Source organism: Hylobates moloch, unplaced genomic scaffold, assembly GCF_009828535.3.
Source record: "Hylobates moloch isolate HMO894 unplaced genomic scaffold, HMol_V3 SCAFFOLD_11, whole genome shotgun sequence".
Classification (NCBI taxonomy): Eukaryota; Metazoa; Chordata; class Mammalia; order Primates; family Hylobatidae; genus Hylobates; species Hylobates moloch.
Genome location: NW_026652286.1, coordinates 1,964,841 through 1,990,003, shown reverse-complemented (window position 1 = coordinate 1,990,003; position 25,163 = coordinate 1,964,841). Strand labels below are relative to the sequence as shown.

At 53.2% G+C, this 25,163-nt stretch overlaps 1 protein-coding gene across 1 annotated transcript in view; it reads left to right on the top strand.

Moving 5' to 3' along the window:
* The window catches only part of CREB3L1 (cAMP responsive element binding protein 3 like 1), a 42,918-nt gene that overhangs the window by 9,312 nt on the left and 8,443 nt on the right, over nt 1-25,163 (top strand). The window contains exons 2-8 of the mRNA XM_032166147.2: nt 13,234-13,462; nt 20,026-20,210; nt 22,170-22,248; nt 23,165-23,322; nt 24,307-24,456; nt 24,594-24,652; nt 24,832-24,900. Coding sequence (XP_032022038.1) covers nt 13,234-13,462; nt 20,026-20,210; nt 22,170-22,248; nt 23,165-23,322; nt 24,307-24,456; nt 24,594-24,652; nt 24,832-24,900 — 929 coding nt within the window. The remainder of the gene's footprint in view (nt 1-13,233; nt 13,463-20,025; nt 20,211-22,169; nt 22,249-23,164; nt 23,323-24,306; nt 24,457-24,593; nt 24,653-24,831; nt 24,901-25,163) is intronic.

Sequence of the window (25,163 nt, the reverse complement as noted above, 5' to 3'; positions counted from 1 at the left end):
AGAAAGAAAGAAAGAAAGAAAGAAAGAAAGAAAGAAAGAAAGAAAGAAAGAAAGAAAGAAAGAAAAAGAAAGAAAAGAAAGAAAGAGAGAAAAGGAAACAGACTCAGTTCTGAATATCTTGGTCTCTCAAAGCTGCATGAGTTTGGGACAGAGGTGAGCTGTAGACCCTGAATCCACCCCACTCTGGGGAGATTTTAAACAGGAAAGTCCCAAGACCAGGTGCGTACTCCCAGGCTCAACGTGTGCAGACAGCGGGTCCGCAGGTCAGATGGCAGATGATGGGGCAAGTGCTGGGGAGGTGATCCTTGCTTGAGGTGGGACGTCTTCAGCGCTGCTTAGACCTGGGGGCTCCCACTTGTCACCTGTGTGAGCTTGGGCAGGTGCTTTAACCTCTCCAAGCTTATCTTCCTCGTCCAAAAGTAGCGTTCATGGTAAAACATAAGGTTCTTAAGAGAATTCCATTAGAAATTCTTGTAGAGGGCCTGGTACACCATAAACCCTCTATAAACAATAGTTGCCACTGCTATATTTTATTGTTTTGGTTTTTAAATTTTTTTTTGAGACAGGGTCTCACTCTGTTGCCCAGGCTGGAGTGTAGTGGCACAAACACAGCTCACTGCAGCCTCAACCTCCCGGACTCAAGCGATCCTCTCACCTCAACCCCCCAAGTAGCTAGGACTACAGGCACATACCACCATGTCTGGCTAATTTTTTGTATTTTTTGTAAAGATGTTTTTTTTGCCATGTTGCCCAGGCTGGTCTTGAACTCCTGAGCTCAAGCGATCCTCCCTCCTTGGCTCCCAAAGTGCTAAGATTACAGGCATGAGTCACCACACCTGGACAATTTTTAATTTTTGTGGGTACATAGTAGGTTAGATATTTATGGGGTACATGAGATATTTTGGTACAGGCATGTAATACGTAATAATCACATCATGGGACAGGTGCGGTGGCTCACGCCTGTAATCCCAGCACTTTGGGAGGCCGAGGCGGGCAGATCACAAGGTCAGGAATTTGAGAACAGCCTGACCAACATGGTGAAACCACATCTCTACTAAAAACACAAAAAGTAGCCGGGCGTGTTGGTGTGCACCTGTAATCCCAGCTACTCAGGAGGCTGAGACAGGAGAATTTCTTGAACCCAGGAGGCGGAGGTTGCAGTAAGCCGAAATCACGCCACTGAACTCCAGCCTAGGCAACAGACTGAGACTCTGTCTCAAAAAAAAAAAAAAAAAAAAATCACATCATGGAGAATGGGGTATCCATCCCCTCGGGCATTTATCCTTTGTTACAAACAATCCAATTATACTCTTTGTTTTTTTATTTTATTTATTTATTTATTCATTTATTTTTGAGATAGAGTCTCGCTCTGTTGCCCAGGCTGGAATGCAATAGTGCAACCTCCGCTCACTGCAGCCTTCACCTCCCAGGTTCAAGCGGTTCTCTGCCTCAGTCTCCCGAGTAGCTGGGATTACAGGCATGTGCCACAACACCCGGCTAATTTTTGTATTTTTAGCAGAGACGGGGTTTTGTTATGTTGGCCAGGCTGGTCTCAAACTCCTGGCCTCAAGTGATCCGCCCGCCTCAGTCTCCCAAAGTGCTGGGATTATAGGCATGAGCCACCGCACACGGCCCTCTTAGTTATTTTAAAATTAAATTATGATTGGCTATGGTTCCCCTTGCTGTTTTTATTTTGATTGTTGCTGTCATTGCCTAAAAGGAAGGCCCATGGCATTTGACAGCCCTTGCAGGAATATCCCACCTCGTCCAGCCCTGCAGAGCCCTGATCACAGGGATTTTATTTTTCTGTCTCAACTCTCTGGAGATGGAAGGCTCTTTCCTTTGGGTAAAGCCAAAAAGCCCCAGGCCCCTTCTCAGGGCTGTTTCTGGGCAGCAGGAGAGGGATGGCCAGGAAAGGAGCAAAACCGGATCCCCAGGATGAACCCAGTGTGTGGAGTGGGGGCCCATATTTTGTATCTGGCCCTGGACTAGGTGCTGCAATGGGGCAGCAGGATCATTCCTTCAGCAACCAGTGTTGTTGTGGGTGCTTAAGAGCACGGGTTCTGCGATCAGAGCTTGGGTTCAAACCCCCGATTGACCACTTGCTAACTGAATGAACCTGGGCAAGCTGCTTAACTACTCTGGCCTCAGCGTCTCATCCATAAAGTGAGGGTACTAAGAGGACCCACTTTATCCTTTGAAGCTTAAATGAGATACTACATGCAGGGAGTTAGAGCAGTGCCTGGTACGTAAATATTCACTGTTATTATATTATGATCATTACCATTAGGCAGAGTATATGCTGGGCCCTGTTTGAGGCTCTGCAGAGGGTTCAAGGATGAAATCTGGCCGGGCGCGGTGGCTCACACCTATAATCCCAGCACTTTGGGAGGCTGAGGCAGGTGGATCACTTGAGGTCAGGAATTCAAGACCAACCTGGACAACACAGTGAAACCCCATCTCTACCAAAAAATACAAAAATTAGCCGGACATGATGGTCCATTCCTGTAGTCCCAGCTACTTGAGAGGCTGAGGCAGGAGAATCACCTGAACCCAGGAGGCAGAGGTTGCAGTGAGCCAAGATGGTACCACTGCACTCCAGCCTGGGCAACAGAGTGAGACCCCGTCTCCAAAACAAAAAAGATGAAACCTGTCCTTGATCTACCCTAAAGAAGGGTAACGTTTAGAAGGACTGCTGGATCCCATTGTGTGTAATTAGAGTTCAGGGCATGATATTAACCAATGACCTAACAGTCTGTAAGTGCTATGGTAGAATAGAGAGGCAGATGACTCTTCAAGCTTGGTGATCAGGGAAGGCTTCTTGGAGGAAGCAGCATTTGAGTTGGCCCCTTAAAGGATAGGAAGAGTTAGAATGAGGAGATAAAGGACAAAACACTGCAGGCACCAGGAGAGGTATAAGCAAAGGTCCTACAGCCATGGGGACCACAGCAGGTTTAAGGAGCTGGGAATGGTCCATCCAACTAGCCTGGAGAGAAGAGAAAATGAGGGGGCTCCAGCCCTAGTGGTAAGTTGGGATCAGTTTCTGACAGTCCTTGAGTATCATGCTGAGGAGCTGGGAGTTTTTCAGCAGGCAGGAGGGAGCCAATGATAGGTCTGGGTTGCACCAGGTGATGGTCACCAGCTCCTCTGAAGGGTCTCAGTGCTAGGAGGCCTGCAGTCTATCAGGCGGATCTCAGCTGTCAGCCTGTCTGGGTGATCAGGGACTCTCCCCCCGGGGGAACAGAGTTGTGGGACGTCCCTGAGCCCAGGGCAGCAGCTGACTCCAGGTCCCTTCTCTCCTCTGATTTCTACTCCGTGCCCTGATGTGACTCTCACACTGGGCCAGGAGTACCAGTTCCCTTCTGGCTCCTTCACCCCCCGCACTGACAGCCAGGCTGGCCCGGGGAGGCCCAAGGCAACTCCGCCCTTGCAAAGGGACAGGCTGTTCCTCTTTGGGGCTGGGAGCTCCAGCCTGAACCATGTCCTGGCTCCTGTCCCAACACCAGGACCCTAACAAGGTTCCCCCATCTCCTCCATTATTTCAGGACCCTCCACTGTCAGACAAAGCACATCCCTATGAACCCCAGGGGCCTAGAAGGGCCTGAACCCTCCTCCTGAGCCCAGCCCAGCCTGGCACACCAGCTCCTTGACCCTCCTACCCATTGGCTGGGACAAGATGCCCAGAGCCCCACTTACCATCCTTCCAGCCCTGCCCTCTGCCGCCCCAAGGCCTTCACCCCTTTCTCTCCAGGGCTGCAAATCAGTTCCACATTTGGGATCTGGCATGCACTATCTGCTTGGAACTCTCTCCTCCCAGTTAGCTCCCATCTCCTTCCACCCCACAAGTTCAGCCCCTGGGGTCTGCAGGAGGGATAGGGCTCCTGCCTCTGACAATCCCTTCAGAGGACTGAGAGGGAGCCTGACTGTGGCACGGTGCCAGAGGGACAGTGGACAGGAGGCCTCCCAGGGAGAGATGAAAGAGGAGGAGCCGAAGGGGGTGGGCGGAGGCAGAGCTTGAGCAAGCAAGGGGATGAGGGGTTGGGGGTGGGGAGGGAAGGAAGGTGGTAGTTCCCAGCTCAGCACATTCCTGAGACATCTGGATGCACTGGAAGGGCCCCAGCTGGCCTGCATGACTGTGGCTCTAGCTTCTCTGCTCTGTGATGTCAGGACCCAGCACTCCCCGCTCCCCTCAGAGTCCCACTGGCCTGGGGACCACTTGGGGCTGAGTACTGGGGTCTCTTCCCCAGACCCCTGACCCTCAGTGAGCAAGAAAGAGGCCCCTGGGGCAATGGAGGAGATGCCTGCCACAGAGGTGGGCCAGGGCATGGTGGCAGGAGGGAGGCACTGAAGACCCAGTGGTTTGCGCATCCGACTGACTCAAGGAAAATGTGCCTTTGGGCTGGTGCCAGTCCTTCTCTTCTCCGTGGAAGGGAGATAGAGACAAATGAATGACTCTGGAAACGGCTGCTTACCTTGGGCCGTGTGACCCTGGGCAAGTGCACTCCCATCCCCAGCTCTCGGTTTTCTTCATGTGTAATAATAACAGCTACATTTAATGAGAGCCTTCCTCCTATATGTCCTGCATTATATAAAGCACTTTACAATTGTTATCTCATTTAATCCTCACAGCAACCTGGTGGGGTGGATATGAATGTTCCCATTTTATACTCAGGACTGAGGCTTAGAGAGGTTAAGTAACTTGTCCAAAGCCTGCAGTGTGTAGCCGAACCAGGATTAGAACCAGGTCCGTCTGACTCCCTTGCTCATAAGCATTGAACTGCTTTGCCTCTTCACATAAGAAGGGGTGGACCTAATGATGCCAAAATTCCTTTCAATTCGAAAATTGTAATGATTTCTTTTGGCCGTTGCAGGGCTCTTCAAGAAGGGCAAGGGCAGGCATTAGTCACCTACTGGGTGGGGGAAGGAAGGCAGAGACAGCTGGCTTTGAAGCATCGGGTGGGTCAAGAGTCTTTGGAGGTCCCCTCCCCTGGAGGCCCAGAGAGCTTCAGACCCCAGGGATTGGAGTCAATAGCCTAATCCCCAGCTGAGCCCAGGGGTCCCACTCCTTCCCTGAAAGAAGGGAGTAAATAAGGAGAGAGCATACCACTCCTTCCAAAAATAAAACCTGAGGACAACTCAGACAGGCCAGGAGCGCTGAGGAGGTCAGAGGCCGAATGCTGAGTACACTGAGGAGAGGGGAGAGGCCAAGGGAATTCCAGCCAGAGCGAGGCGGTAGGCTCCAGGCGAGGAGGGCCTTCCAGCTGGCCAGGGGCCGGGAGAGCAGCCCTGGCGGGTTGGCCACTGTGTTCTGTTTATACCCTGAGGCCTGACTGGGTCTGGGGGGACAGCAATTCCAGCACTGAGTGGAGTCTGTGCTTCCCAGGTACCTGATCTGGCTGGGGCTTAAGAACAGAAAGGCTTGGGGAAGGAAGAACAACCTGGAGAATGGGTACAGCAGCCCCACTAGGGAGGAGCCGAGGGAAGGAGTCCAAACACATGGAAACTCTGCCTGGAGCAGAAGCAAGCTGGCATCAGAGCAGGATTCAGGACGGTCATTCCTGGAGGCTCTCTGCTGCAGAAAAAAGGGCCTGAGTCCATAAGCTGTCTGACACACTCCTTCATTCACACACTCATCCAGTCAGTCAGTCACTCAGCGAACGCCTGAGCATCCACTGTGTGCCGGGACCAATGCTAGGCTTTGCAGATTCAGACAAGAATTGAACACAGCAAGACATACAGGCAATACGGCTGGATCATTTGAAGCTACACCAAGGAACCTGTACTCTATCCTGAGGGTGGTAGGGAGCAATGATTCACTGATGATGAGTACAAATTCCTCATCGATGGAGCAGAGAAATGACATAGTGACTTCTAAGTTTTAGAATATCCCATTTTTTAGAGACAGGGTCTTGCTCTGTTGCCCTGGCTGGAGTGTAGTGGTGTAATCATAGCTCACTGCAGCCTCAAACTCCTGGGCTCAAGTAATCCTCCTACCTCAGCCTCATGAGTGACTGGGATTACCCACCACACCTGGCTAATATTTTTAAATTTTTTTTTTTGTTTTTAGAGATGGGATCTCACTATGTTGCCCAGGCTGGTCTCAAACTCCTGGCCTCAAGCAATGTTCCCACCTTGGCCTTCCAAAGTGCTAGGATTACAAGTGTGAGCCCCCTTGACTGGCCTAGAAGATCTCTCTTGATGTAAGGTGGAGGATGCTCTGGAGAGGGATCAGAGTTGAGACTTGGACTTACCCTTCATTGTCACACCATTGGTGAGAAAGCCTTTTGAGAGCAGGAATTGGATCTTGTTCACCTCTGTATCCACAAAGCTGGGCACCCAGTAGCTGCTGAGTAAATACTGAACAAATGCATGAATGATGAATAAATGAATGTGACTAGATGCCCTTATTCTCCAGAGGCCCCTGGCGCCAACCCCAGCACTCAGTTTCTGGTATCCTAAGCTGTCCTGCAGGGATCCCCTGGCCGCTGCCTATAGACCAGCGTCTCCAGCAGCCAGACCGTGGGCTGCTGTGCCCTCGGAGGTGCCAGACACAGCTAATCCCAGCCCTGGGCGGCGGCACTCGCTGCCATCGCTTCCTCCTGCCCAGACAGTGCCTGGTGCCCACCCCAGGGTTGGTCCACAGCGCATGGGCCGTGGCGAGAAGATGCCAGGGGCTGGCTGGGAAACTGAGGGAGCTATGGCCTGACCAGGACAAGGTTACCAGTGTCAGGAGGGGCAATGGAAGGGCCAGACTAACAGGCCTAGGGGGCTGCAGAGAATACACACCCTCCCCAGGACTCTGCTCTGCCTTGAAATAGCCTGCAGCTGGCGCCAGCCTGCTGATTCCTCTCTCCTTCCTTTCTCCAGCACACACTGGCAAAGAAAAGCTCAGTCCCCATGTTGGCGCTTTCTTCAGTCCCAGCCCTCACTGTCCCAGCCCCATGCAAGCCCGGGGCTCCCAAATCTCCCTCACTGGTGTTCACATGACTCAGTCATCTCGGGCACTGAGATGCTGGCTTGGCGACGCCAACATTTAGTTCTGTGGTCATGTGAGATGATGTGTGTGTGAGAGCGAGTATGCGTGACCACGTCTGTGTGATCCTGTGTCTGGGATGACTTCGCATGTGTGTGAGCATAGGGGTGTGAATCACTGTTTGTCTGATCACATCTGATGAGTGTGTCTTGTTGAGTTTGCGTTCATACCTGACAGCGTCAGCCTATGTGACTCTCTGATGGTATCTGTATGGGTGATAGCTCCTGTACAAGGCTGCACATGGAACTGTCTGAATGTGTCAATGGTTGTACTTTTCACTATGTGGTGTCAGAGAGGTGGCTTTCCCTGTGTACGAAGGAACCCCTCAGCCCACATCTGTGTAGCATGTGCACATGCGTGCGTGCACACACACACAGAAGTATTTCTGCTTATTTGGACTTGGGCTGTGTGGTGACCAGTTCGGTAGGGGAAAATATGAAACTTCAGCAGCCGCCTTCCCTAGACCTTTGGGGACTGGGGGCTGAGAGTGAGGTTGGAGGTTGGAACAACGTGCTCCCTTAACCCCCGTACTCTGCCAGGAAGACTCCGGGAGGGACTGGCTCCAGGGACCAGGAGAACTGGTTTCACACCAGCCCCCAAAAGGCCAGGGCAGAGGAAAAAAGGCCCACGTTCTGAAGACTCATTCACTTTTCTAGGCCCCGGTCAACCGCGCTTCCATAGAGACACAGACTGTAACGGACTAGGAAACCGAGGCCAGGAGAGGAGACACCTGCCACTGCCCACGTCTCAGAGCAGACCTGAGTCTTGAATGAGGGCCTCCTGAGTTTCAGTTCAGTGTGTTTTCTCCTTCACAGGGTGGCTTTAGCTCTGGGAAGGCAAGGCCTGGGTCTCTTAGGACCCCCAAATACTGGATGGCAATGCTTAAGGACAGGGTGGGTCTGCTGACAACTGGGGACCCAAGGGGCCCACCTCCTCTCCCTGCTCTCACCACCCCCCGCCCCCCAGGCACAGCAGTGACTCAGACCGAAGGCCCTTCAGCTTGAAATGGGGACAATTTTCTAGTGGCCACGAGGCAAGTAACCGTCCGGGAATGTATGGGTCAGTGTGTGTTGGGGTGTGGGGGGGTCTGTGGGCCCCAGCCTGCGGGGGGAAAGAAAGGGGGAAATGTGAGAGGCCTCTCCTCCCATCTCTCCCTAGCTCTCACTCGCTCGGAAGGAATGTCCGGGCTTAGGATTCCCCCCCACCCCTTATCCCACAGCTCAGCCTGGACCCGCTCCGGTGTCCTCCCTCCTTTCCCCAAGCACAGACTGAACCAGCCTGGGCGGGGGGAGGCGCAGAAGTTAGGAATGGGGGTGCAGGCGCCAAGGAGCCAGGGGCCTGAGGGAAGGGGGCGCGCTGAGGCTGCTTCTGGTCAGGGAAACCATTCTTCTACACCGACCCCAGCAGGCAGCTGCGCCCCCAGAGCTTTACCCTGTCTCTGCACTGACCTTGAGGAAGGAATTTAGGGAGGTGGGGAAAACAAGGCTAGAGCCGGTACCATTACTGCCCCGGGAGAGTCCCCTCTGCCGCCACCAGAGACAGCTACCAAAGCGCCCCACGGTAGGACGATTCGAGATGGAGCTGCAAGGGGATTTAAGGTCCGTCTCGCCCTTTGAGTCGGGGACGTCGGGGACACCCTCGGTCTCCACTTCTCCCTGCGGGGGTGGGGGCGGGGCCACGCTACTGATGAGGGGTTTAGGACACCGTGAGACGGCCAGGCCATTTCTGCCTCGGCCCCAGACGCAGAAGGGGTACTATGCAGGCCCGAGCCAGTACACGCTGCGCTCCCACAGCCGCGGGCCGTCGGCGCAGGCCGGGACCCTCCTCCGCGCGAGCCCTGCACTCCTCCGGTGCCCTCCACGCCGCCACGGGCTGCTGCTCGCAGCCTCCCGCCATTGGCCAGGAGCTCTGCGGCTCCCACCAATGAGCAGGCCGGATTCCGGCGAGGGGCGGCCCCGGGTGTTCCCGGGTTAACCCTTTGTGGGCCGCTCCAGGACGGCGGCACCCGGATCCTTCTCTAAAATTTAAAGGGCGGGCGGCTGAGGCCGGGCTCCCAGAGCGGGTGCAGCCGAGAGGAGGGGTACGCAGGTCTGCGAGCCGGAGAGCTCGGGAACCTCTCCTCCAAGGGAGGGAAGCCGGCGCCGGCTGCGCGTGACAGCCGAGAAGGAGCTTATATTGGCACGACTATAGGAAAAAGTCTTTAACGAGGAGGGAAACAAATCATAATATTTCCTTCTCCGGCTTCCCACCCCCGTTGCCTGGAAAGGCACCCCTGTAGGACTCTCACCCCCTGCAGAACCCTGTCGCCCTCAGAGCGTTGACACATGGCTCTCCTGACGTTCGTGGACTCCTGGCCACCGACCCCTTCCTCTTGCTCCCCAATTTCCATCGGACAATCTAAACCTGAACTTTCGTGTGTGAAGTGGAGGGAGGGCTGGGTGTGGTTGGGGGTAGAGGGGACAAGGGGGCGTGCTGGAGCGGAGGAGGTCTGAGGTCTCCAGAATGGGCTTTCCAGGGATGGGGCCAAGTGGATGCGGTGCAAGGAGTGTGAGGACCAGAAGGTCCCGCCCACGCCAGGGCAGCCCTGGACTTCACCAGCTCACTTTGCAGCCCCGGACATCACCAGCTTGCTCACTGTGCGTCCTGGGTAGCTGCGTTTCCCTCTCCGGACTGGAGTTTTCTCTAGTAAGAAATAGGAGGGGGGGAGCGGGGGGCAGGGGACCGAGGGGGAGCTTTCTCCCGTCCCTTCTGCCTCTAACTTGGTGATAGAAACCAACCCTACCTTAGCCGCCATGAGAGGCCAGGCATCAGACGGAGCTAGGGCCGCAGAGCTCTCTAGGGGAGTCCCTGATGGCAGTGCTCCCAGGAGGGCGAGGTGGGCCTAGGGATGATGGGACGCGCCCACCGTCCACCCAGCACCTGAAGAAGCCCGGCGCAAAGAGGACCTGGGCGTCGGAGTGTCCTCCGCCCCCACCCCGCCTGCCCCTTGGCCGCCCTCCCCTTTCACTTGGCTCCCACTGCTCTGGAAGCTCCATCCTGCTGGGTTTTGGCTGCTGTTTCTAGCAGGTGGGGTGGGGGCTGCTCACACAATGGGGCCAGCTGAGCTCTCTAAGCAGTTTCCTGTGGGCACCCTAAAAGGGTCTCTGGGAAGAAGCTGGGTCATCTGCCTGAGCCAAGGCCTTCAGGGAATCCAGCCCAGATCCGAGGAAGCATCTCTCCTCTCCCAGGCCCCAGGAAGGGGCTTGGCAAACCCTTATCGCCTGAGAAGCAGCTGCTGGAGAAATACCTTAGCGGCTGACTCACCGGCTCCCTCTGCTCACAGCCCCCTCCCACTGGGCCCAACACCAGGCCTTTGAGAGACCCTAAGGGAGAGAACTGGCGGAAGCGCCCCCAGCCGGCCGGCCCGGGCTCTGCGGAGGGTGTAGCTAGTGCAGCCCTGGCTGTGGCTGGCTGGGTGGTTGGGGGGTGGTTATACCCTGTAAATGGCCTCTGTCTGGGATCACAGTGATTCTTAGAAACTCATTCAGCTCTGACCTCCTGGTACTGCCTCACTCCAGGTATTGATGGACAATTGGTCTCACTCCAGGTATTGATGGACAATTGGTATGCTGATGGCATTGTCATCTGGGTTATAAGGCCCTGTCCCTCCACCAGTATCATGAGCCAGGTGCTGGAAGCCAGCGGGTGAACAGCGTGCAAACCCTGCCTCAGGGCAATTACCGGACCCGGGAGGACCTGCTGCAGTTGCAGAAGGACTGGACAGCGAGGGATGCTGGGCACCTCCCTGCTGTTATTAGCTCCCTGGGCCTCAGTTTCTCTCTCTCTGTCAAATGCCAATATGCATTTGTCTTGTCTCATTGGATAATTCTGAAGATTAAATGAAATGATGCATAGGAGAGCACTTTGGGTTAAAAGCACAACAGAAATATAGGAAGATGATTGATTGCTGGCAAACTGGGAAGTGGGAGAGCACCCCTGCCAATGGGGCTTCTGAGCTCATTTTGTCCTGGATTATCTCATCAGGCTTTGTTTGGAGGGAAAGGCCAAACATTCCCCCGACAACTCCCACCATTGGTTCCAAGCTCAGCTCAGGGACAGAGTTTAGGGGCTGCAGTTTTCATGATGACGATAACTAACGATGATCGAGCACTCACTCTGTAGCAGGCACTGTTCTGTGTTTTATATGTACAGTATTTACTCATTTTACCCACATACTCCTATGAGGTGAGTACTAATCTAACAAAATTTTAGATCCTCATGGCAACACTATGAGGTTGGAACTATTATTTTCCCCTCACGGATAAGGAAACTGAGGCACGGGAAGTTAAGCAACTTAGCAAGTGGTGGAGCTAGGAGTCAAAAGCATGTCTATGTGATTCCAGAGCTCGTGTTCATCTCCTACTCCATGCAGACAGACTCATGTGGCCCTGAACCTTATGCTCATGCAGAAGGCTTCTCTGCTCATTACCTTCCAGATTGGGACAGGCTCCCAATATTCCAGGCCAGAAAGTGCCAACAACTCCAGACCTTGAAGGAATCCCCTGGCACAGGCCTTTAACCACTCAGCAGGTGGGGCTCCAGGACCTAAGGCAGCCCCCTATCCCCCATCTCTTCTGACCTACCAGCAAATTCATTCTTTCAATAAATAAGGAATAAACAATAGAAACATTTATTGGACAGGCACAGTGGCTTATGCCTGTAATCCCAGCACTTCGGAAGGCCAAGGCGGACAGATCACTTGAGGCCAGGAGTTTGAGACCAGCCTAGCCAACGTGGTGAAACCCCATCTTTACTGAAAATGCAAAAAAATTAGCTGGGCGTGGTGGTGCGCGCCTGTAGTCCCAGCTGCTTGGGAGGCTGAGGCATGCAAATCACTTGAACCTGGGAGATGGAGGTTGCAGTGAGCCAAAATCATGCCACTGCACTCCAGCCTGGGTGACAGAGTGAGACTCTCACAAGCAAGACAGAAAGAGAGAGAAAGAAACATTTCCTTACACATTTATAATTCTTTAGAGAGAGAAAAATAACGTACAAGAACCTACTATATGTCAGCCACTGGGGTGCTTTACTAACAATACGAGTCAATGTTTATTGAGTAATTACTATGTGCCAGGGACTGTTCTAAGGCCTGTACGTGGATTAACTTGTTTAATCCTCATGACAATCTCGGCAGATAGGAACTATTAATATTACCAGCTGTACAGAGGACAAAACAGAGAGGTTAATTGATCTTCCCAAGATCATGGAGACCAAGATTTTTCAGACTTTTTTGTTTCTAAGAAATATATGTTACATCATTACCAAGTACACGCATGTGGGCACACACACACACACACACAACTGTGATTTTTTTTAATTGCCAGGTATTTAACTTCACTGTGTGCTGTGCACTCTGATATTTTCTATTCTTTTTTTTTTTCCTGTTTTATTTTTATTTAAAATTCTGGTCGTGACCCACTAAATTGATTTCACAACCCATTAATGAGTCACCACCCACAGTTTAAACAGCACTGAGTCATAGCTAGAAGGATGGAGGCCACCATTCGAACCTAAATAGTAGGGCTCCGGAGCCTAACCTCTCCGTATAAAGGATGGCTTGGGAAAGGAGAAAGACCCCGAAGTCTGGAGGACAGATGGGGACTGTGCTGCTAGGGGACTGGAGACCTCAAGAATCCCACCGCGCTGCATCACTCTCTTCCCACATTCCAGCAAAAGATCATACAAAATTCACTAATATTGCCTTTGGAAAACAAACTTCTTGGCGTAGACACACAGTTGTTCTTTTACTTTGTCTTCACATCAGCCTATGAAGGAAGTAAGAAGGACTGAGAAACTGACTCACGCAGTTTAAGTGATTTGACAAAGGTCACAGAGTCCAGTGTCCTGTTGCCTGGTCCAGGGAGTTGTTGATCCCATCCTCAGCTCACCCTTGCAGATAACAATGGTGAGGGTGGAGCTGGTGGTAGAGAGAATGGGATGACAGTGGTAACGGTCATGATGGAAATGATGAGAGTTGGTGTTGCGATGTTGGTAGTGGGGAGATTGGTAATGTTGTTGATATTAATGGGAATGGGCACAGTAATGGGAGGTTGCAGGGACAGTGGTGGCCGTGGTGGGGTGCTGCACCACCACAGTAGCACCTGCACCCCCTTCCCAAGCAAAGCTGAATTCCCTCTTCCCCTCGCCTCCTCCTTCCCTAGCACTTTCCTGAGCACCTGGACCACTTCTCGGAGAACATGGAGGACTTCTCCAATGACCTGTTCAGCAGTTTCTTTGATGACCCTGTGCTGGATGAGAAGAGCCCTCTATTGGACATGGAACTGGGCTCCCCTACGCCAGGCATCCAGGCGGAGCACAGCTACTCCCTGAGCGGCGACTCAGCGCCCCAGAGCCCCCTTGTGCCCATCAAGATGGAGGACACCACCCAAGGTAAGAGGTGGAAGAACCTGGGGACAGCACAGGCCCAGGAGGCCCAGGAGGGAGGAAGCTCTGGGGTGACAACAGGCCTGCAGCCTGAGACTCCCAGAGGCTCCAAGAGGAGCCACCACAAACCGCTTAGGAGGTGCTGCTCCCTGCCTTTCTGTTCTCCCTCAGTTCAAAGCCAGAGGAGCACTTCTCAAAAGGGTTTTTTGCTGACTTAAGTCACTGGTTTACAAAGTGTGGTTCCCAGACCAGCAGCATCACCTGGGAATCTGTTAGACATGCAGATTCTCGGGTTCCACCCCAAACCTGCTGAATCACAACCCTGTGGGTAGGGCCCAGCCTTCCAGGTGATTCTGATGCACACTCAGGTTTGCAAACCGCTGACTTAGAGGAGACAGTGGGGGTAATTCAGTAATAACTGTGGGGCCGGGCATGGTGGCTCACGCTTGTAATCCCTGCACATTGGGAGGCCGAGGCAGGTAGATCACCTGAGGTCAGGAATTCGAGACCAGCCTGGCCAACACATGGTGAAACCCCGTCTCTACTAAAAAAAATACAGGGCTGGGCGCGGTGGCTCACACTTGTAATCCCAGCACTCTGGGAGGCTGAGGTGGGCAGATCACTAGGTCAGGAGATTGAGACCATCCTGGCTAACACAGTGAAACCCCGTCTCCACTAAAAATATAAAAAATTAGCCGGGCGTGGTGGTGGGTGCCTGTAGTCCCAGCTACTTGGGAGGCTGAGGCAGGAGCATGGCATGAACCCAGGAGGCAGAGCTTGCAGTGAGCCGAGATTGCGCCACTGAACTCCAGCCTGGGCAACAAAGCGAGACTCCGTCTCAAAAAAAAAAAAAAATACAGAAACTAGCTGGGAGCAGTGGTGGGTGCGTGTAATCCTAGCTACTTAGGCTAAGGCAGGAGAATCACTTGAACCCGGGAGGTGGAGGTTGCCGTGAGCCAAGATCACCCCATTGCACTCCAGTCTGGGTAACGAGACCGAAACTCCATCTCAAAAAAAAAAAAAAAAATAGCCGGGTGCGGTGGCTCACGCCTGTAATCCCAGCACTTTGGGAGGCCGAGGCGGGCAGATCACGAGGTCAGGAGATCGAGACCATCCTGGCTAACACAGTGAAACCCCGTCTCTACTAAAAATACAAAAAATTAGCCGGGCGAGGTGGCGGGCGCTTGTAGTCCCAGCTACTCAGGAGGCTGAGGCAGGAGAATGGCGTGAACCCCCGGGGGGTGGAGCCTGCAGTGAGCCGAGATCGCGCCACTGCACTCCAGCCTGGGTGACAGCGAGACTCTGTCTCAAAAAAAAATAAAATAAAATAAAAAAATAAAAAATAAAAAGTAAAAAAATTAGCCAGGCATGGTGGTGCGCTCCTGTAATCCCAGCTACTTAGGAGACTGAGGCACAAGAACTGCTTGAACCTGGGTGGGGAAGGTGTAGTGAGCTGAGATCACACCACTGCATTCCAACCTGGGCAACACAGTGGGACTCCATCTCAAAAAAAATAATAATAATAATAACTGGCTGGGTGCAGTTGCTCATGCCTGTAATCCCAGCACTCTGAGAGGCCGAGGTGGGTGGATCACCCGAGGTGAGGAGACGAAGACCAGCCTGGTGAACGTGATAAAACCCTGTCTCTACAAAAATACAAAAATTAGCCCAGCATGATGCCCTCCATCACATGGTGCCTCCGTTACATGCTGCCTGTAATCCCAGGTACTTGGGAGGCTGAGGCAGGAGAATCACTTGAACCCGGGAGGCGGAGGTTGCAGTGAGCCGAGATTGCGCCATTGCACTCCAGCCTGGGTGACAGAGTGAGATTCCGTCTCAAAAAAAAAAAGAAAAAGAAAACTGAGACTTCACAAAAGCTCAGTTGTCTAGGTCACGCCCACAGTAAAATGCAGAACAGAGACATAATAGCACACCCTGATTCTCAACCGCAAACCTTGCCACCACCACATTTGCCAGTCACGAAGGGCAGCCAGGGCTATTGGGTTGGGACCCACAAGGGCATTGGTGTGCATCCCCGTGTCTCCACCAGCCGCTGGGTGATCTTGGGCAAGTTACTTAACCTCTCTGGGCCTCTGTTTCCTCAATGATAAAATGAAAATAATATACACCTTGAGAGTTCTGGTCAGGCTTAAAAATATATATACACAAAATACCCTGCTAAGTGTCCAGCACATAATACATATATCAATAATTAGCAGCAACCAAGTGCAGTGGCTCACGCCTGTAATCCCAGCACTTTGGGAAGCTGAGGCAGGAGGATTGCTTGAGCCCAGGAGTTCAAGACCAGCCTGGCCAACAGGTGAAATCCTGTCTCTACTAAAAATACAAAAATTAGTTGGGAATGGAGGTGTGTGCCTGTAATCCCAGTTACTCAGGAGGCTGAGGCAGGAGAATCGCTTGAACCCAGGAAGCAGAGGTTGCAGTGAGCCGAGATCATGCTACTGTACTCCAGCCTGGATGACAGAGTGAGACTCTGTCTCGAAAATTAATATAAATAATAATAATTAGTGATTATTTTCTTTGTGCACGTAAAAGTCCTATGAATACTATGGGCGGGCCAGGCATGCTGAGTCACACCTATAATCCCAGCACTTTGGGAGGCCGAGGCAGGAGGATTGCTTGAGCTCAGGAGTTTGAGACCAGCCTGGGCAACATAGCAAAACACCTTCTCCACAAAATTAAAAATTAAAAAATTAGCCAGGCATGGTGGCACATGCCTGTAGTCTCAGCTACCTGAGAGCCTGAGGCAGGAGGATATCTTAAGCCCCGGAAGTCGAGGCTGCAGTGAGCTATGATGGCACCACTGCACTCCAGCCTAGGCGACAGAGCAAGACCCTATCTTAAAAAGAAAAAAAATAAAACAGAAACACTATGGGTGCTTGTAACAATGAACAGTGTTCTTTTATCTTATTCCTCTTTCCCTCTAAAGGACCTGGTCTTGAGTGAATTTCTTAATTTTCTCACCTGTTAAATGGGGAGAACAATGGTGCCTGCCCCCAGAGAGTTGTTGGGATGAGTAAAGAAGCTCATGTGCCCGGGCGCGTGACTCACGCCTGTAATCCCAGCACTTTAGTAGGCCGAGGAGGGTGGATCACGAGGTCAGGAGTTCGAGGCCAGCCTAACCAACGTGGAGAAACCCCATCTCTACTAAAAATACAAAATTAGCCAGGAGTGGTGGCGCATGCCTGTTATCCCAGCTACTCAGGAGGCTGAAGCAGTAGAATCGGTGAACCCGGGAGGCAGAGGTTGCGGTGAGCTGAGATCGCGCCATTGCACTCTAGCCTGGGCAACAAGAGCGAAACTCCATCTCAAAGAAAAAAAAAATAGAAGCTCATGTGTGTTAAGGGCTTGCAGCTGTGCTCAGCGCAAGAAGTGTGAGCTGCATCCGATAGTCTTTAAGATTCCCTAGGGGCAAAGACAAACCTTTGTACCTCCCCACAAACCCCATGAGGGCACTGACATCCACCCCTCTTAGGTCAGCCCAGCAACTCCTCAGCCACCCTGAGTCTTTTTTTTAATTATTAATTTTTTTGGGGGGAGGGGGCAGGGTGACAGGGTCTTACTCTGTCACCCAGGCTAGAGTACGGTGTTGTGATCTTGGCTCACCACAGCCTCAACCTCCTGGCCTCAAGCGATTCTCCTGCCTCAGCCTCCCAAATTCCTGAGATTACAGGCGTGAGCCACCACACCCGGCTCCCACGTCTATTTTTAAAGCAATTTGTCTGTGGGCGCTTTGCAGGGGGCAGCTTCCCGGAGGCCGGTGGCCTGGCCCTGTAATTTGGGAAGATTGTGGGTATTCCTGGAGCCCATGGGCAGCCTGTGGCCCAGAGCTGGGGCACTCAGGCTCCCAGCAGGGTGCGGCCTGGCCTCCAAGGTGGTCAGTCAACCACTACTCCCTCTCCCCCACCACAGCAGGCCCCAAAGTCCAGAGTCCCCTCCAGCCCTGCCTCGAATGTTGGCTCCCCTCCCCTCTCCCCTGTCTTACCCGCTGCTTCAATGGCTGCCAGGCGATGGGGCCACCATGAACAGGGCTGACTTAGAGTGGAAGACTGTGGGTACCCATCAGGAAAAGGGGTGACGCCTGCCAGCCGTATTGCCCAGGTGAAATCAGGAGGCCCACTAGGTGGGCAGGAGGTGGGTTCTTCCCTCAGGAAATCTAAGCCTCACCTCTCACTGCTCCCCACCGCCGCCTCCTCCACCCGCCGCATACTCCCAGTCACCAGGTCCTGTGGATGCTTCCTTCTAAATCTGTTCCCTCCTCTCCATCACAACTACCACTGCCTTTGCTCAGGCCTCCCCTTCTCTCTCTCCTGGCCGATTTCAACACCTCCTGCAGTTCTCCCTGCCTCCATCTTGCCTACAGCCAGTCTAGTCCCCACACGAGGGCAGAGTGATTTTATATATATATACATATATATATATATATATATATATATTTTTTTTTTTTTTTTAAGATGGAGTCTCGCTCTGTCGCCCAGGCTGGAGTGCAGTGGCACATTCTCAGCTCACTGCAAGCTCCGCCTCCCGGGTTCACGCCATTCTCCTGCCTCAGCCTCCCGAGTAGCTGGGACTACAGGTGCCCACCACCACACTGGCTAATTTTTTGTATTTTTAGCAGAGAAGGGATTTCACTGTGCTAGCTAGGATAGTCTCGATCTCCTGACCTCGTGATCCACCCGTCTTAGCTTCCCAAAGTGTTGGGATTACAGGTGTGAGCCACCGTGCCAGGCCATATTTTTAAAATTGATTTAATTTTAGAGATAAGGTCTCGTTCTGTCACCCAGCTGGAGTGCAGTGGTCTGATCATAGTTCACTGCAGCCTTGAACTCTTGGGCTCAAGCAATCCTCCTGCCTCAGCCTCCCAAAGCTGGGATTACAGGCGTGAGCTACCACACCCAGCCATAATCTTTCTTAAAATTGCAAGTTTGGGCCAGGTGCAATAGCTCATGCCTGCAATCCCAGCACTTCAGAAGGCCGAGGTGGGTGGATCACTTGAGCTCAGGAGTTCGAGACCAGCCTGGGCAACATCTCTACAAAAAAATACAAAAATTAGCTGGGTATGGTGGCATGCGCCTGTAGTCCCAGCTACTTAAGAGGCTGAGGCGGGAGAACCAGTTGAGCCAGGAAGGTCAAGACTGCAATGACTCATGAGGGCACCACTGCACTCCAGCCTGGGCAAATGAGTGAGATCCTGTCTTAATTTAAAAAAAAAAAAAAACCAAAAAAAAAAAAAAAGCAAATTTGAGCACATACAAAACTCTTCAGCGGCTCCCCATTTGCTTTAGGATAAAGCTACATCTCTGAACTAACCCAGCCTCCAAGGCCAAGCCACCCCCACTGGCCTCTCTGACCCCATCTTCCACTCCCCTTTGCATTCCAACTACACTAAACTGCTTGTGACTCTTGCTATATCCCCAGCATCTAGCACAGTGCACAGCAAATGTTTACTAAATAACAATAGTTGTATTAACACTGGCTTGTATTTACTGAACACTTACTTTTTTTTTTTTTTTTTCGAGACAGGGTCTCACTCTGTCTGTCTAGGCTGGAGTGCAGTAGCGCAATCTTGGCTCACTGCAACCTCCTCCTCCCGAGCAATTCTCTCTCTCTTTTTTTTTTTTTTTTTTTAGACAGAGTCTCACTCTTGCCCAGGCTGAAGTGCAGTGGCACGATCTCAGCCCACTGCAACCTCTGCCTCCCGGGTTCAAGCGATTCTCCTGCCTGCCTCAGCCTCCCGAGTAGCCGGGACTACAGGCAAGTGCCGCCACAACCGGCTAATTTTTGTAATTTTAGTAGAGACGGGCTTTCACCATGTTGTCCAGGCTGGTCTCGATCTCCTGGACTCAAGCGATCCACCTGCCTTGGCCTCTCAAAGAACTGGAGTACAGGCGTGAGCCACTGTGCCTGGCCGCTCAAGTGATTCTCCCACCTCAGCCTCCTGAGTAGCTGGGATTATAGACACACACCACCACACCTAGCTAATTTTGTGTGTGTATATTTTTTGTACAGACGGGATTTCGCCATGTTTCCCAGGCTGGTCACGAACTCCTGGGCTCAAGCGATCTGCCTGTCTTGACTTCCCAAAGTGCTGGGATTACAGGAGTGAGCCACGGCGCCCAGCCTGAACATTTACTTCTCACCAGTGTTAAGTATTAACACTCACAGTGTTAAGTGTCTTATGTACATTATACTACTTAAGCCTCAGAACTTCTCTGTTAGGTACGTCCTGTTCCTTTCCCCATTTTACAGATGAAGAAGCTCAGGCTCAGAGAGGTTAAGCAACTAGCCTAAGGTCACACACACAGCCAATCAAGAGGAGTGTGAATCTGGTGCCCAAGCTCATTCTGTAAGCTGCTGAATGAAGAGGATGTCCTCACCTCTTCTGGCCCCAGACAACTCCCCCTCACCTCACAACCACCCTCTTTCCTGCCGGCCCCCTGGTCTACCCTAACGGCTCTCTTCACTTCAGCCTAGAGCAGCTTCCAGGGGGCAGGCAGGGGGCTGAGACCTCTGCCACAGAGTCCCCTGAGCCTTTCCCCTTCCCCTAGACGCGGAGCATGGAGCGTGGGCGCTGGGACACAAACTGTGCTCCATCATGGTGAAGCAGGAGCAGAGCCTGGAGCTGCCCGTGGACCCTCTGGCTGCCCCCTCGGCCATGGCTGCCACGGCCGCCATGGCCACCACCCCGCTGCTGGGCCTCAGCCCCTTGTCCAGGCTGCCCATCCCCCACCAGGTAAGCCTGGGGACTGTTTGTAGGGGCTGAGGGAGGGAGGAGGGCTGGTGGGTCTGTGGGAAGAGGTGCCCAAAGCCCTGTGCCCTGGGGCTCTGTGAACAGGAAGACATGAGCCTCAGGGCTGAGGGTGGGAAGCCCCTGCCCAGCCCAGGCCTCCACCTACCCCCCTGGCTGCCCCTTCACCATCCTACAATGGGCACAAGCCACAGCCCCCTTGGAGTGACTGAGGCTCTCACCTGTGCAGAAAAAGACAGCTTGCAGGGCTCCAGGCAGGGCTGGCATCAGGAGCCCAGTCCAGGGTCTTGGAGGTGGAGACAGCCCAGGCCACTGACTTTTCTCAAAGCTTCAGGATTTTTAAAAAAGAAAAAAAGACCAAAATGGAAATTACAAAAAAAAAGTGTGCTATATTCCAATTGTTTACATTTATGAGATTAATATTTTTAACCCACACTCTCAGGCTGAACTCCCTCCCCCACGAATGTGTAGATGACAGCATTCAGCTATAAACCCAAGACCCTTCTGGGAATGTGAACCCCAGACCCTTGGCTCCTAGCCCAGCTCGGTGCCTCCTTTGTGTTCTGGGCACGTTGCACATCCTCCTTCTCTGTAAAATGGGCTCATGAACCACCTAAGTTGCTTCTAGCCCTAGGATTCCACAGGATGAGCAGCATCTTAAAATCCCTAGATGGGAGCGTGGCTGGCCCTGCCCCCTGCTGGCCACATGGCTCACTTGCTCAAACTGTACGTGGCCAAAGGCAAGAAAGGTCAGCCCCTGTCTGCCCCACCACAGACCCATGGGATGAAGGGTCGGCGGCAAATATGCAGGATCTTTTGAGACTATCTCCAAGACTGGTTCTGAGACTCCTCAGGCCTTGCCAAAGCAGGAAGGGACGGAGTGACAGCAGTAGCAGCCAGCGGAGAGGAGGCTTCAGAAAGGGAAACTGAGGCTCAAGGGGTTAAGTAATTTGCCCAAAATCATGCAGTTAGAAGCAACTGACCTGCCTTCCAAATTCGGCCTGCCAGACCCTGAAGCCCACGCGAGTGAGGTCACAACCCCTAGTGGAAGGCACAGGAGCTGGCATTGTCAACAGTGAGCTCTCTGCGCCGCTGTCCCCTCTCTGTCACTCGAGGGCTGAGCTGGGATGTAGACCAAGGAATCTCCAAGGTCCCTGCCAACTTGAACCTTCTGGGATTCTTACTCATCAGCCTACATTCTGGATTCTGCGTCCCACCCACAATATCATGATCTTCTCTCTGGGGCTGCAGCCCAGGGCCTGCAATCCAGCCCCCAACACCATGCCTTCCTCAGAGAGCACCACTGACTTGCATGTCGGTAGTCACGTGTACAAAGCCATGCATGTTCTTGAAGTCCTTTCTGGAACGACAAGTCAGAATAGAAATAAAGAGAAATGCATGTTTGTTAAAAATGTCCATCTGATTCTATCAGGCCCTTGCTTCAAACCCATTAGGAGCTCTCATCGCCTCCAGCTTCTTTGTCTGGATTCTACTTCTATTCATACCCCGAGACTCACTTCAGACTTTGACTTCTCGGGAGCATCCTTGGAGCCCCCAGCCAATTAATGCCTCCTTCTGTGCTGTTGCTACCAGCCATTGAACAGCTACACTCTTGTTTTGTCCTCATGGCAACCCGAATACCAAAGCCTGTGTGGCCTTCACAGTTGGTGTGGAAGGTGGCCCCACCCTCAGAGGCTCACCTTCTCTGAGCTTAAGGTCTGAGCTACACTACTTGGCCACCAGTCCTTTCTCTTAGGTGCGACTTGGCTTCTCTAAGCTCAAGAACTTGCCTCTGTTCCCTTGCAGCTGTGCCCAGAACTCCAAGCCCAGCCACTTCCCCAACTGTGCAGGGCAGGCCACCAGCCTTAGGGAGGAGGTGGGTAGATGGCATGGTGGGGACAGACCCAGGGGCAGCTAATGGAGCTGGGCTTGTCTGTTCCTCAGGCCCCAGGAGAGATGACTCAGCTGCCGGTGATCAAAGCAGAGCCTCCGGAGGTGAACCAGTTCCTCAAAGTGACACCGGGTAGGTGTGTCCAGGGGAAGGGCTCTTTTCTCCTCCAGTCGTAGGCAGATAGCATCCCCACTTCCTTGGTTCAGCCCATCCCTGTCTCTCGACAACCATCCCCCCCCAGAATATCCTCTCCACCCTAGTCCTCTTCTTTTTTGTTTTGCTTGTTTGTTTGTTTGTTCGTTTGAGATGGAATCTCACTCTGTCACCCAGGCTGGAGTACAATGGCACGATCTCAGCTCACTGCAACCTCCCCATCCCAGGTTCAAGCAATTCTCCTGTCTCAGCCTCCTGAGTACCTGGGATTACAGGTGCCCACCACCACGCCTGGCTAATTTTTGTATTTTTTAGTAGAGACGGGGTTTCGCCATATTAGTCAGGCTGGTCTTGAACTCCTGACTCACGGGATCCACCTGCCTCAGCCTCCCAAAGTGCTGTGATTACAGGCGTGAGCCACTGCGCCCGGCCTTCGTCCAGTCCTCTTCTTGCCCAATCTACTGCTGCCATCGCTCCTGCTTGCCCAGCCTGACCCTATGAGAGACAGGCCCCAGTCACCTTCTGGGGTTGCTGAGCTGGAGCTTAGTGATCTTCTGGAGTTGCTGAGCTTAAGGCCCTGAACCCCGTGAAGTCAGGGGTCGGGGAGGACCTCCCAAGAATTCAGCTCCTATGATGGCTACGCCAAGGGCGAGCCGTAAAGGAGCTGGGCCTCTGTGGTGTCAGATGAGGCAGCACCCAGGAATTGGCTACCCAGATGTCAACTGTCTTTCTGACCCTGCAGAGGGGCTTCTGATGTCATAGCTGAGACCAAGGGCCTGGCAGTCCGTGTCCCACAATGTCAGGGCTGGTGCAAGCCCATGCTCAGCTGAACTCATGATGTCCAAGTGGAGCTGGTATGCAACGTTGCTAACCCGGTTTCCCCTGCTCTCCCCAGAGGACCTGGTGCAGATGCCTCCGACGCCCCCCAGCAGCCATGGCAGTGACAGCGACGGCTCCCAGAGTCCCCGCTCTCTGCCCCCCTCCAGCCCTGTCAGGCCCATGGCGCGCTCCTCCACGGCCATCTCCACCTCCCCACTCCTCACTGCCCCTCACGTAAGGAGCTGGGGGTGGGCTGATCCCAGAAGTGAGGAATTGAATACATCCACCTGAGCGCATGGCCAGTCGGGAGGGTTTGGGAGCCCCGAGATTGATCCCCACCCTCATCAGAATTCAGAGGGATGCTTACCTGGCAGATGGGAGTTCAAATCCTTTTTTTTTTTTTTTTTTGAGATGGAGTCTTGCTCTGTCACCAGGCTGGAGTGCAGTAGCGCGATCTCGGCTCACTGCAACCTCCGCCTCCCGGGTTCAAGTGATTCTCCTGTTTCAGCCTCCCGAGTAGCTGGTACTACAGGTGCACGCCACCATGCCCAGCTAATTTTTGTACTTTTAGTAGAGACAGACACGGTTTCACCCTGTTGGCCAAGCTGGTCTCAATCTCTTGACCTCGTGATCTGCCCACCTTGGCCTTCCAAAGTGCTGGGATTACAGGCGTGAGCCACCGCGCCTGGCCGGGAATTCAAATCCTTTCTCCCTGCCTCATGGTGAACAGGAGACTGTTGCAGAGCCAGGACTAGAACTTGACATTTCTGACCTCTAGGGAATGACCCAGGCTGCCTCCAAGGAGTGCTGTGTGAGGGGCAGTGCCCAGATGGTCCAGAATCCCCAGGAAACATGGAGCTAGGCCCTGAGCCCTGGTATGGGTGTGGAGTCTCCCAAGCCAAGATAGTAGGGAGGGGTCTGAGGGAGATGCTGTTTGGGGCACCCCGGACAAGTAAGCTTTGAGGGTGTGGTCTCAGGGATGGGGTCCAGGAAGCCCTCCCGAACGATGCACGAAGAGCCTAACACCTGAGCTCAGCACCGCCCTGCCACCTGACATGTGTTACTGAATTTCACCCAGATCCACCCCCTTTTCAGATGAGGAAACTGAGGCATAGAGCGTTGTGTGCCTTGCCCAGGTCATGTAGATAGCACATGGCAGAGCTTGAATTTGAACCCAGGGCTGCCTGGCTCCTAACTCCCACATCATACTTCCTACAGAAATTACAGGGGACATCAGGGCCACTGCTCCTGACAGAGGAGGAGAAGCGGACCCTGATTGCTGAGGGCTACCCCATCCCCACAAAACTCCCCCTCACCAAAGCCGAGGAGAAAGCCTTGAAGAGAGTCCGCAGGAAAATCAAGAACAAGGTAAAGCCTGCCACCCTGGGGCTTCAGAGGGCTTCCTTGGTGGGTGGGCTCCCCTGGCATACCAGCTCTGAAATTGGGGGCCCCAGGAAATGGATATGTGGCAGTGCTAATCCTTGTTTTCGGGCCTCCCCCTCTAGATCTCGGCCCAGGAGAGCCGTCGTAAGAAGAAGGAGTATGTGGAGTGTCTAGAAAAGAAGTAAGGGGCTTGCGAGGGGTGGGCAATCCACTCCCTTGCCTGACCTGCCCTCCCCTAGGCCCTCCCTCATGGGGCAGCAGAGGAGGGGGCACAGGCAGTGTGATGGTGATGGGCTGGGCCGAGGGGCTGTCGTGAGTCTGGGGGCTGCCCCTGAGCCTGTGCCTGCTTGGCCTCTACAGGGTGGAGACATTTACATCCGAGAACAATGAACTGTGGAAGAAAGTGGAGACCCTGGAGAATGCCAACAGGTAGGTGGTGCCTCCTGCATCCAAGCTGGCACCCTGCCCCTCTGCAACCCGTGCCTGGCTCTGCATAGCTCTGGCAGACAGGGGAGAGGAGAGAGAACTAAGTTTAGGATGGCAGGGACCCCAGAAACACACCCTGTAGCCTTGGGCCACTGACATCCTGCCCCTCCCTGTGTTCCCATTTTTCCTCACCTACACCTGGCAGGGCTGGGGAGCTGCTTAAGTGAGCAGATGTTTTCAAAGTGTGGTCCTCAGACCAGCAACAA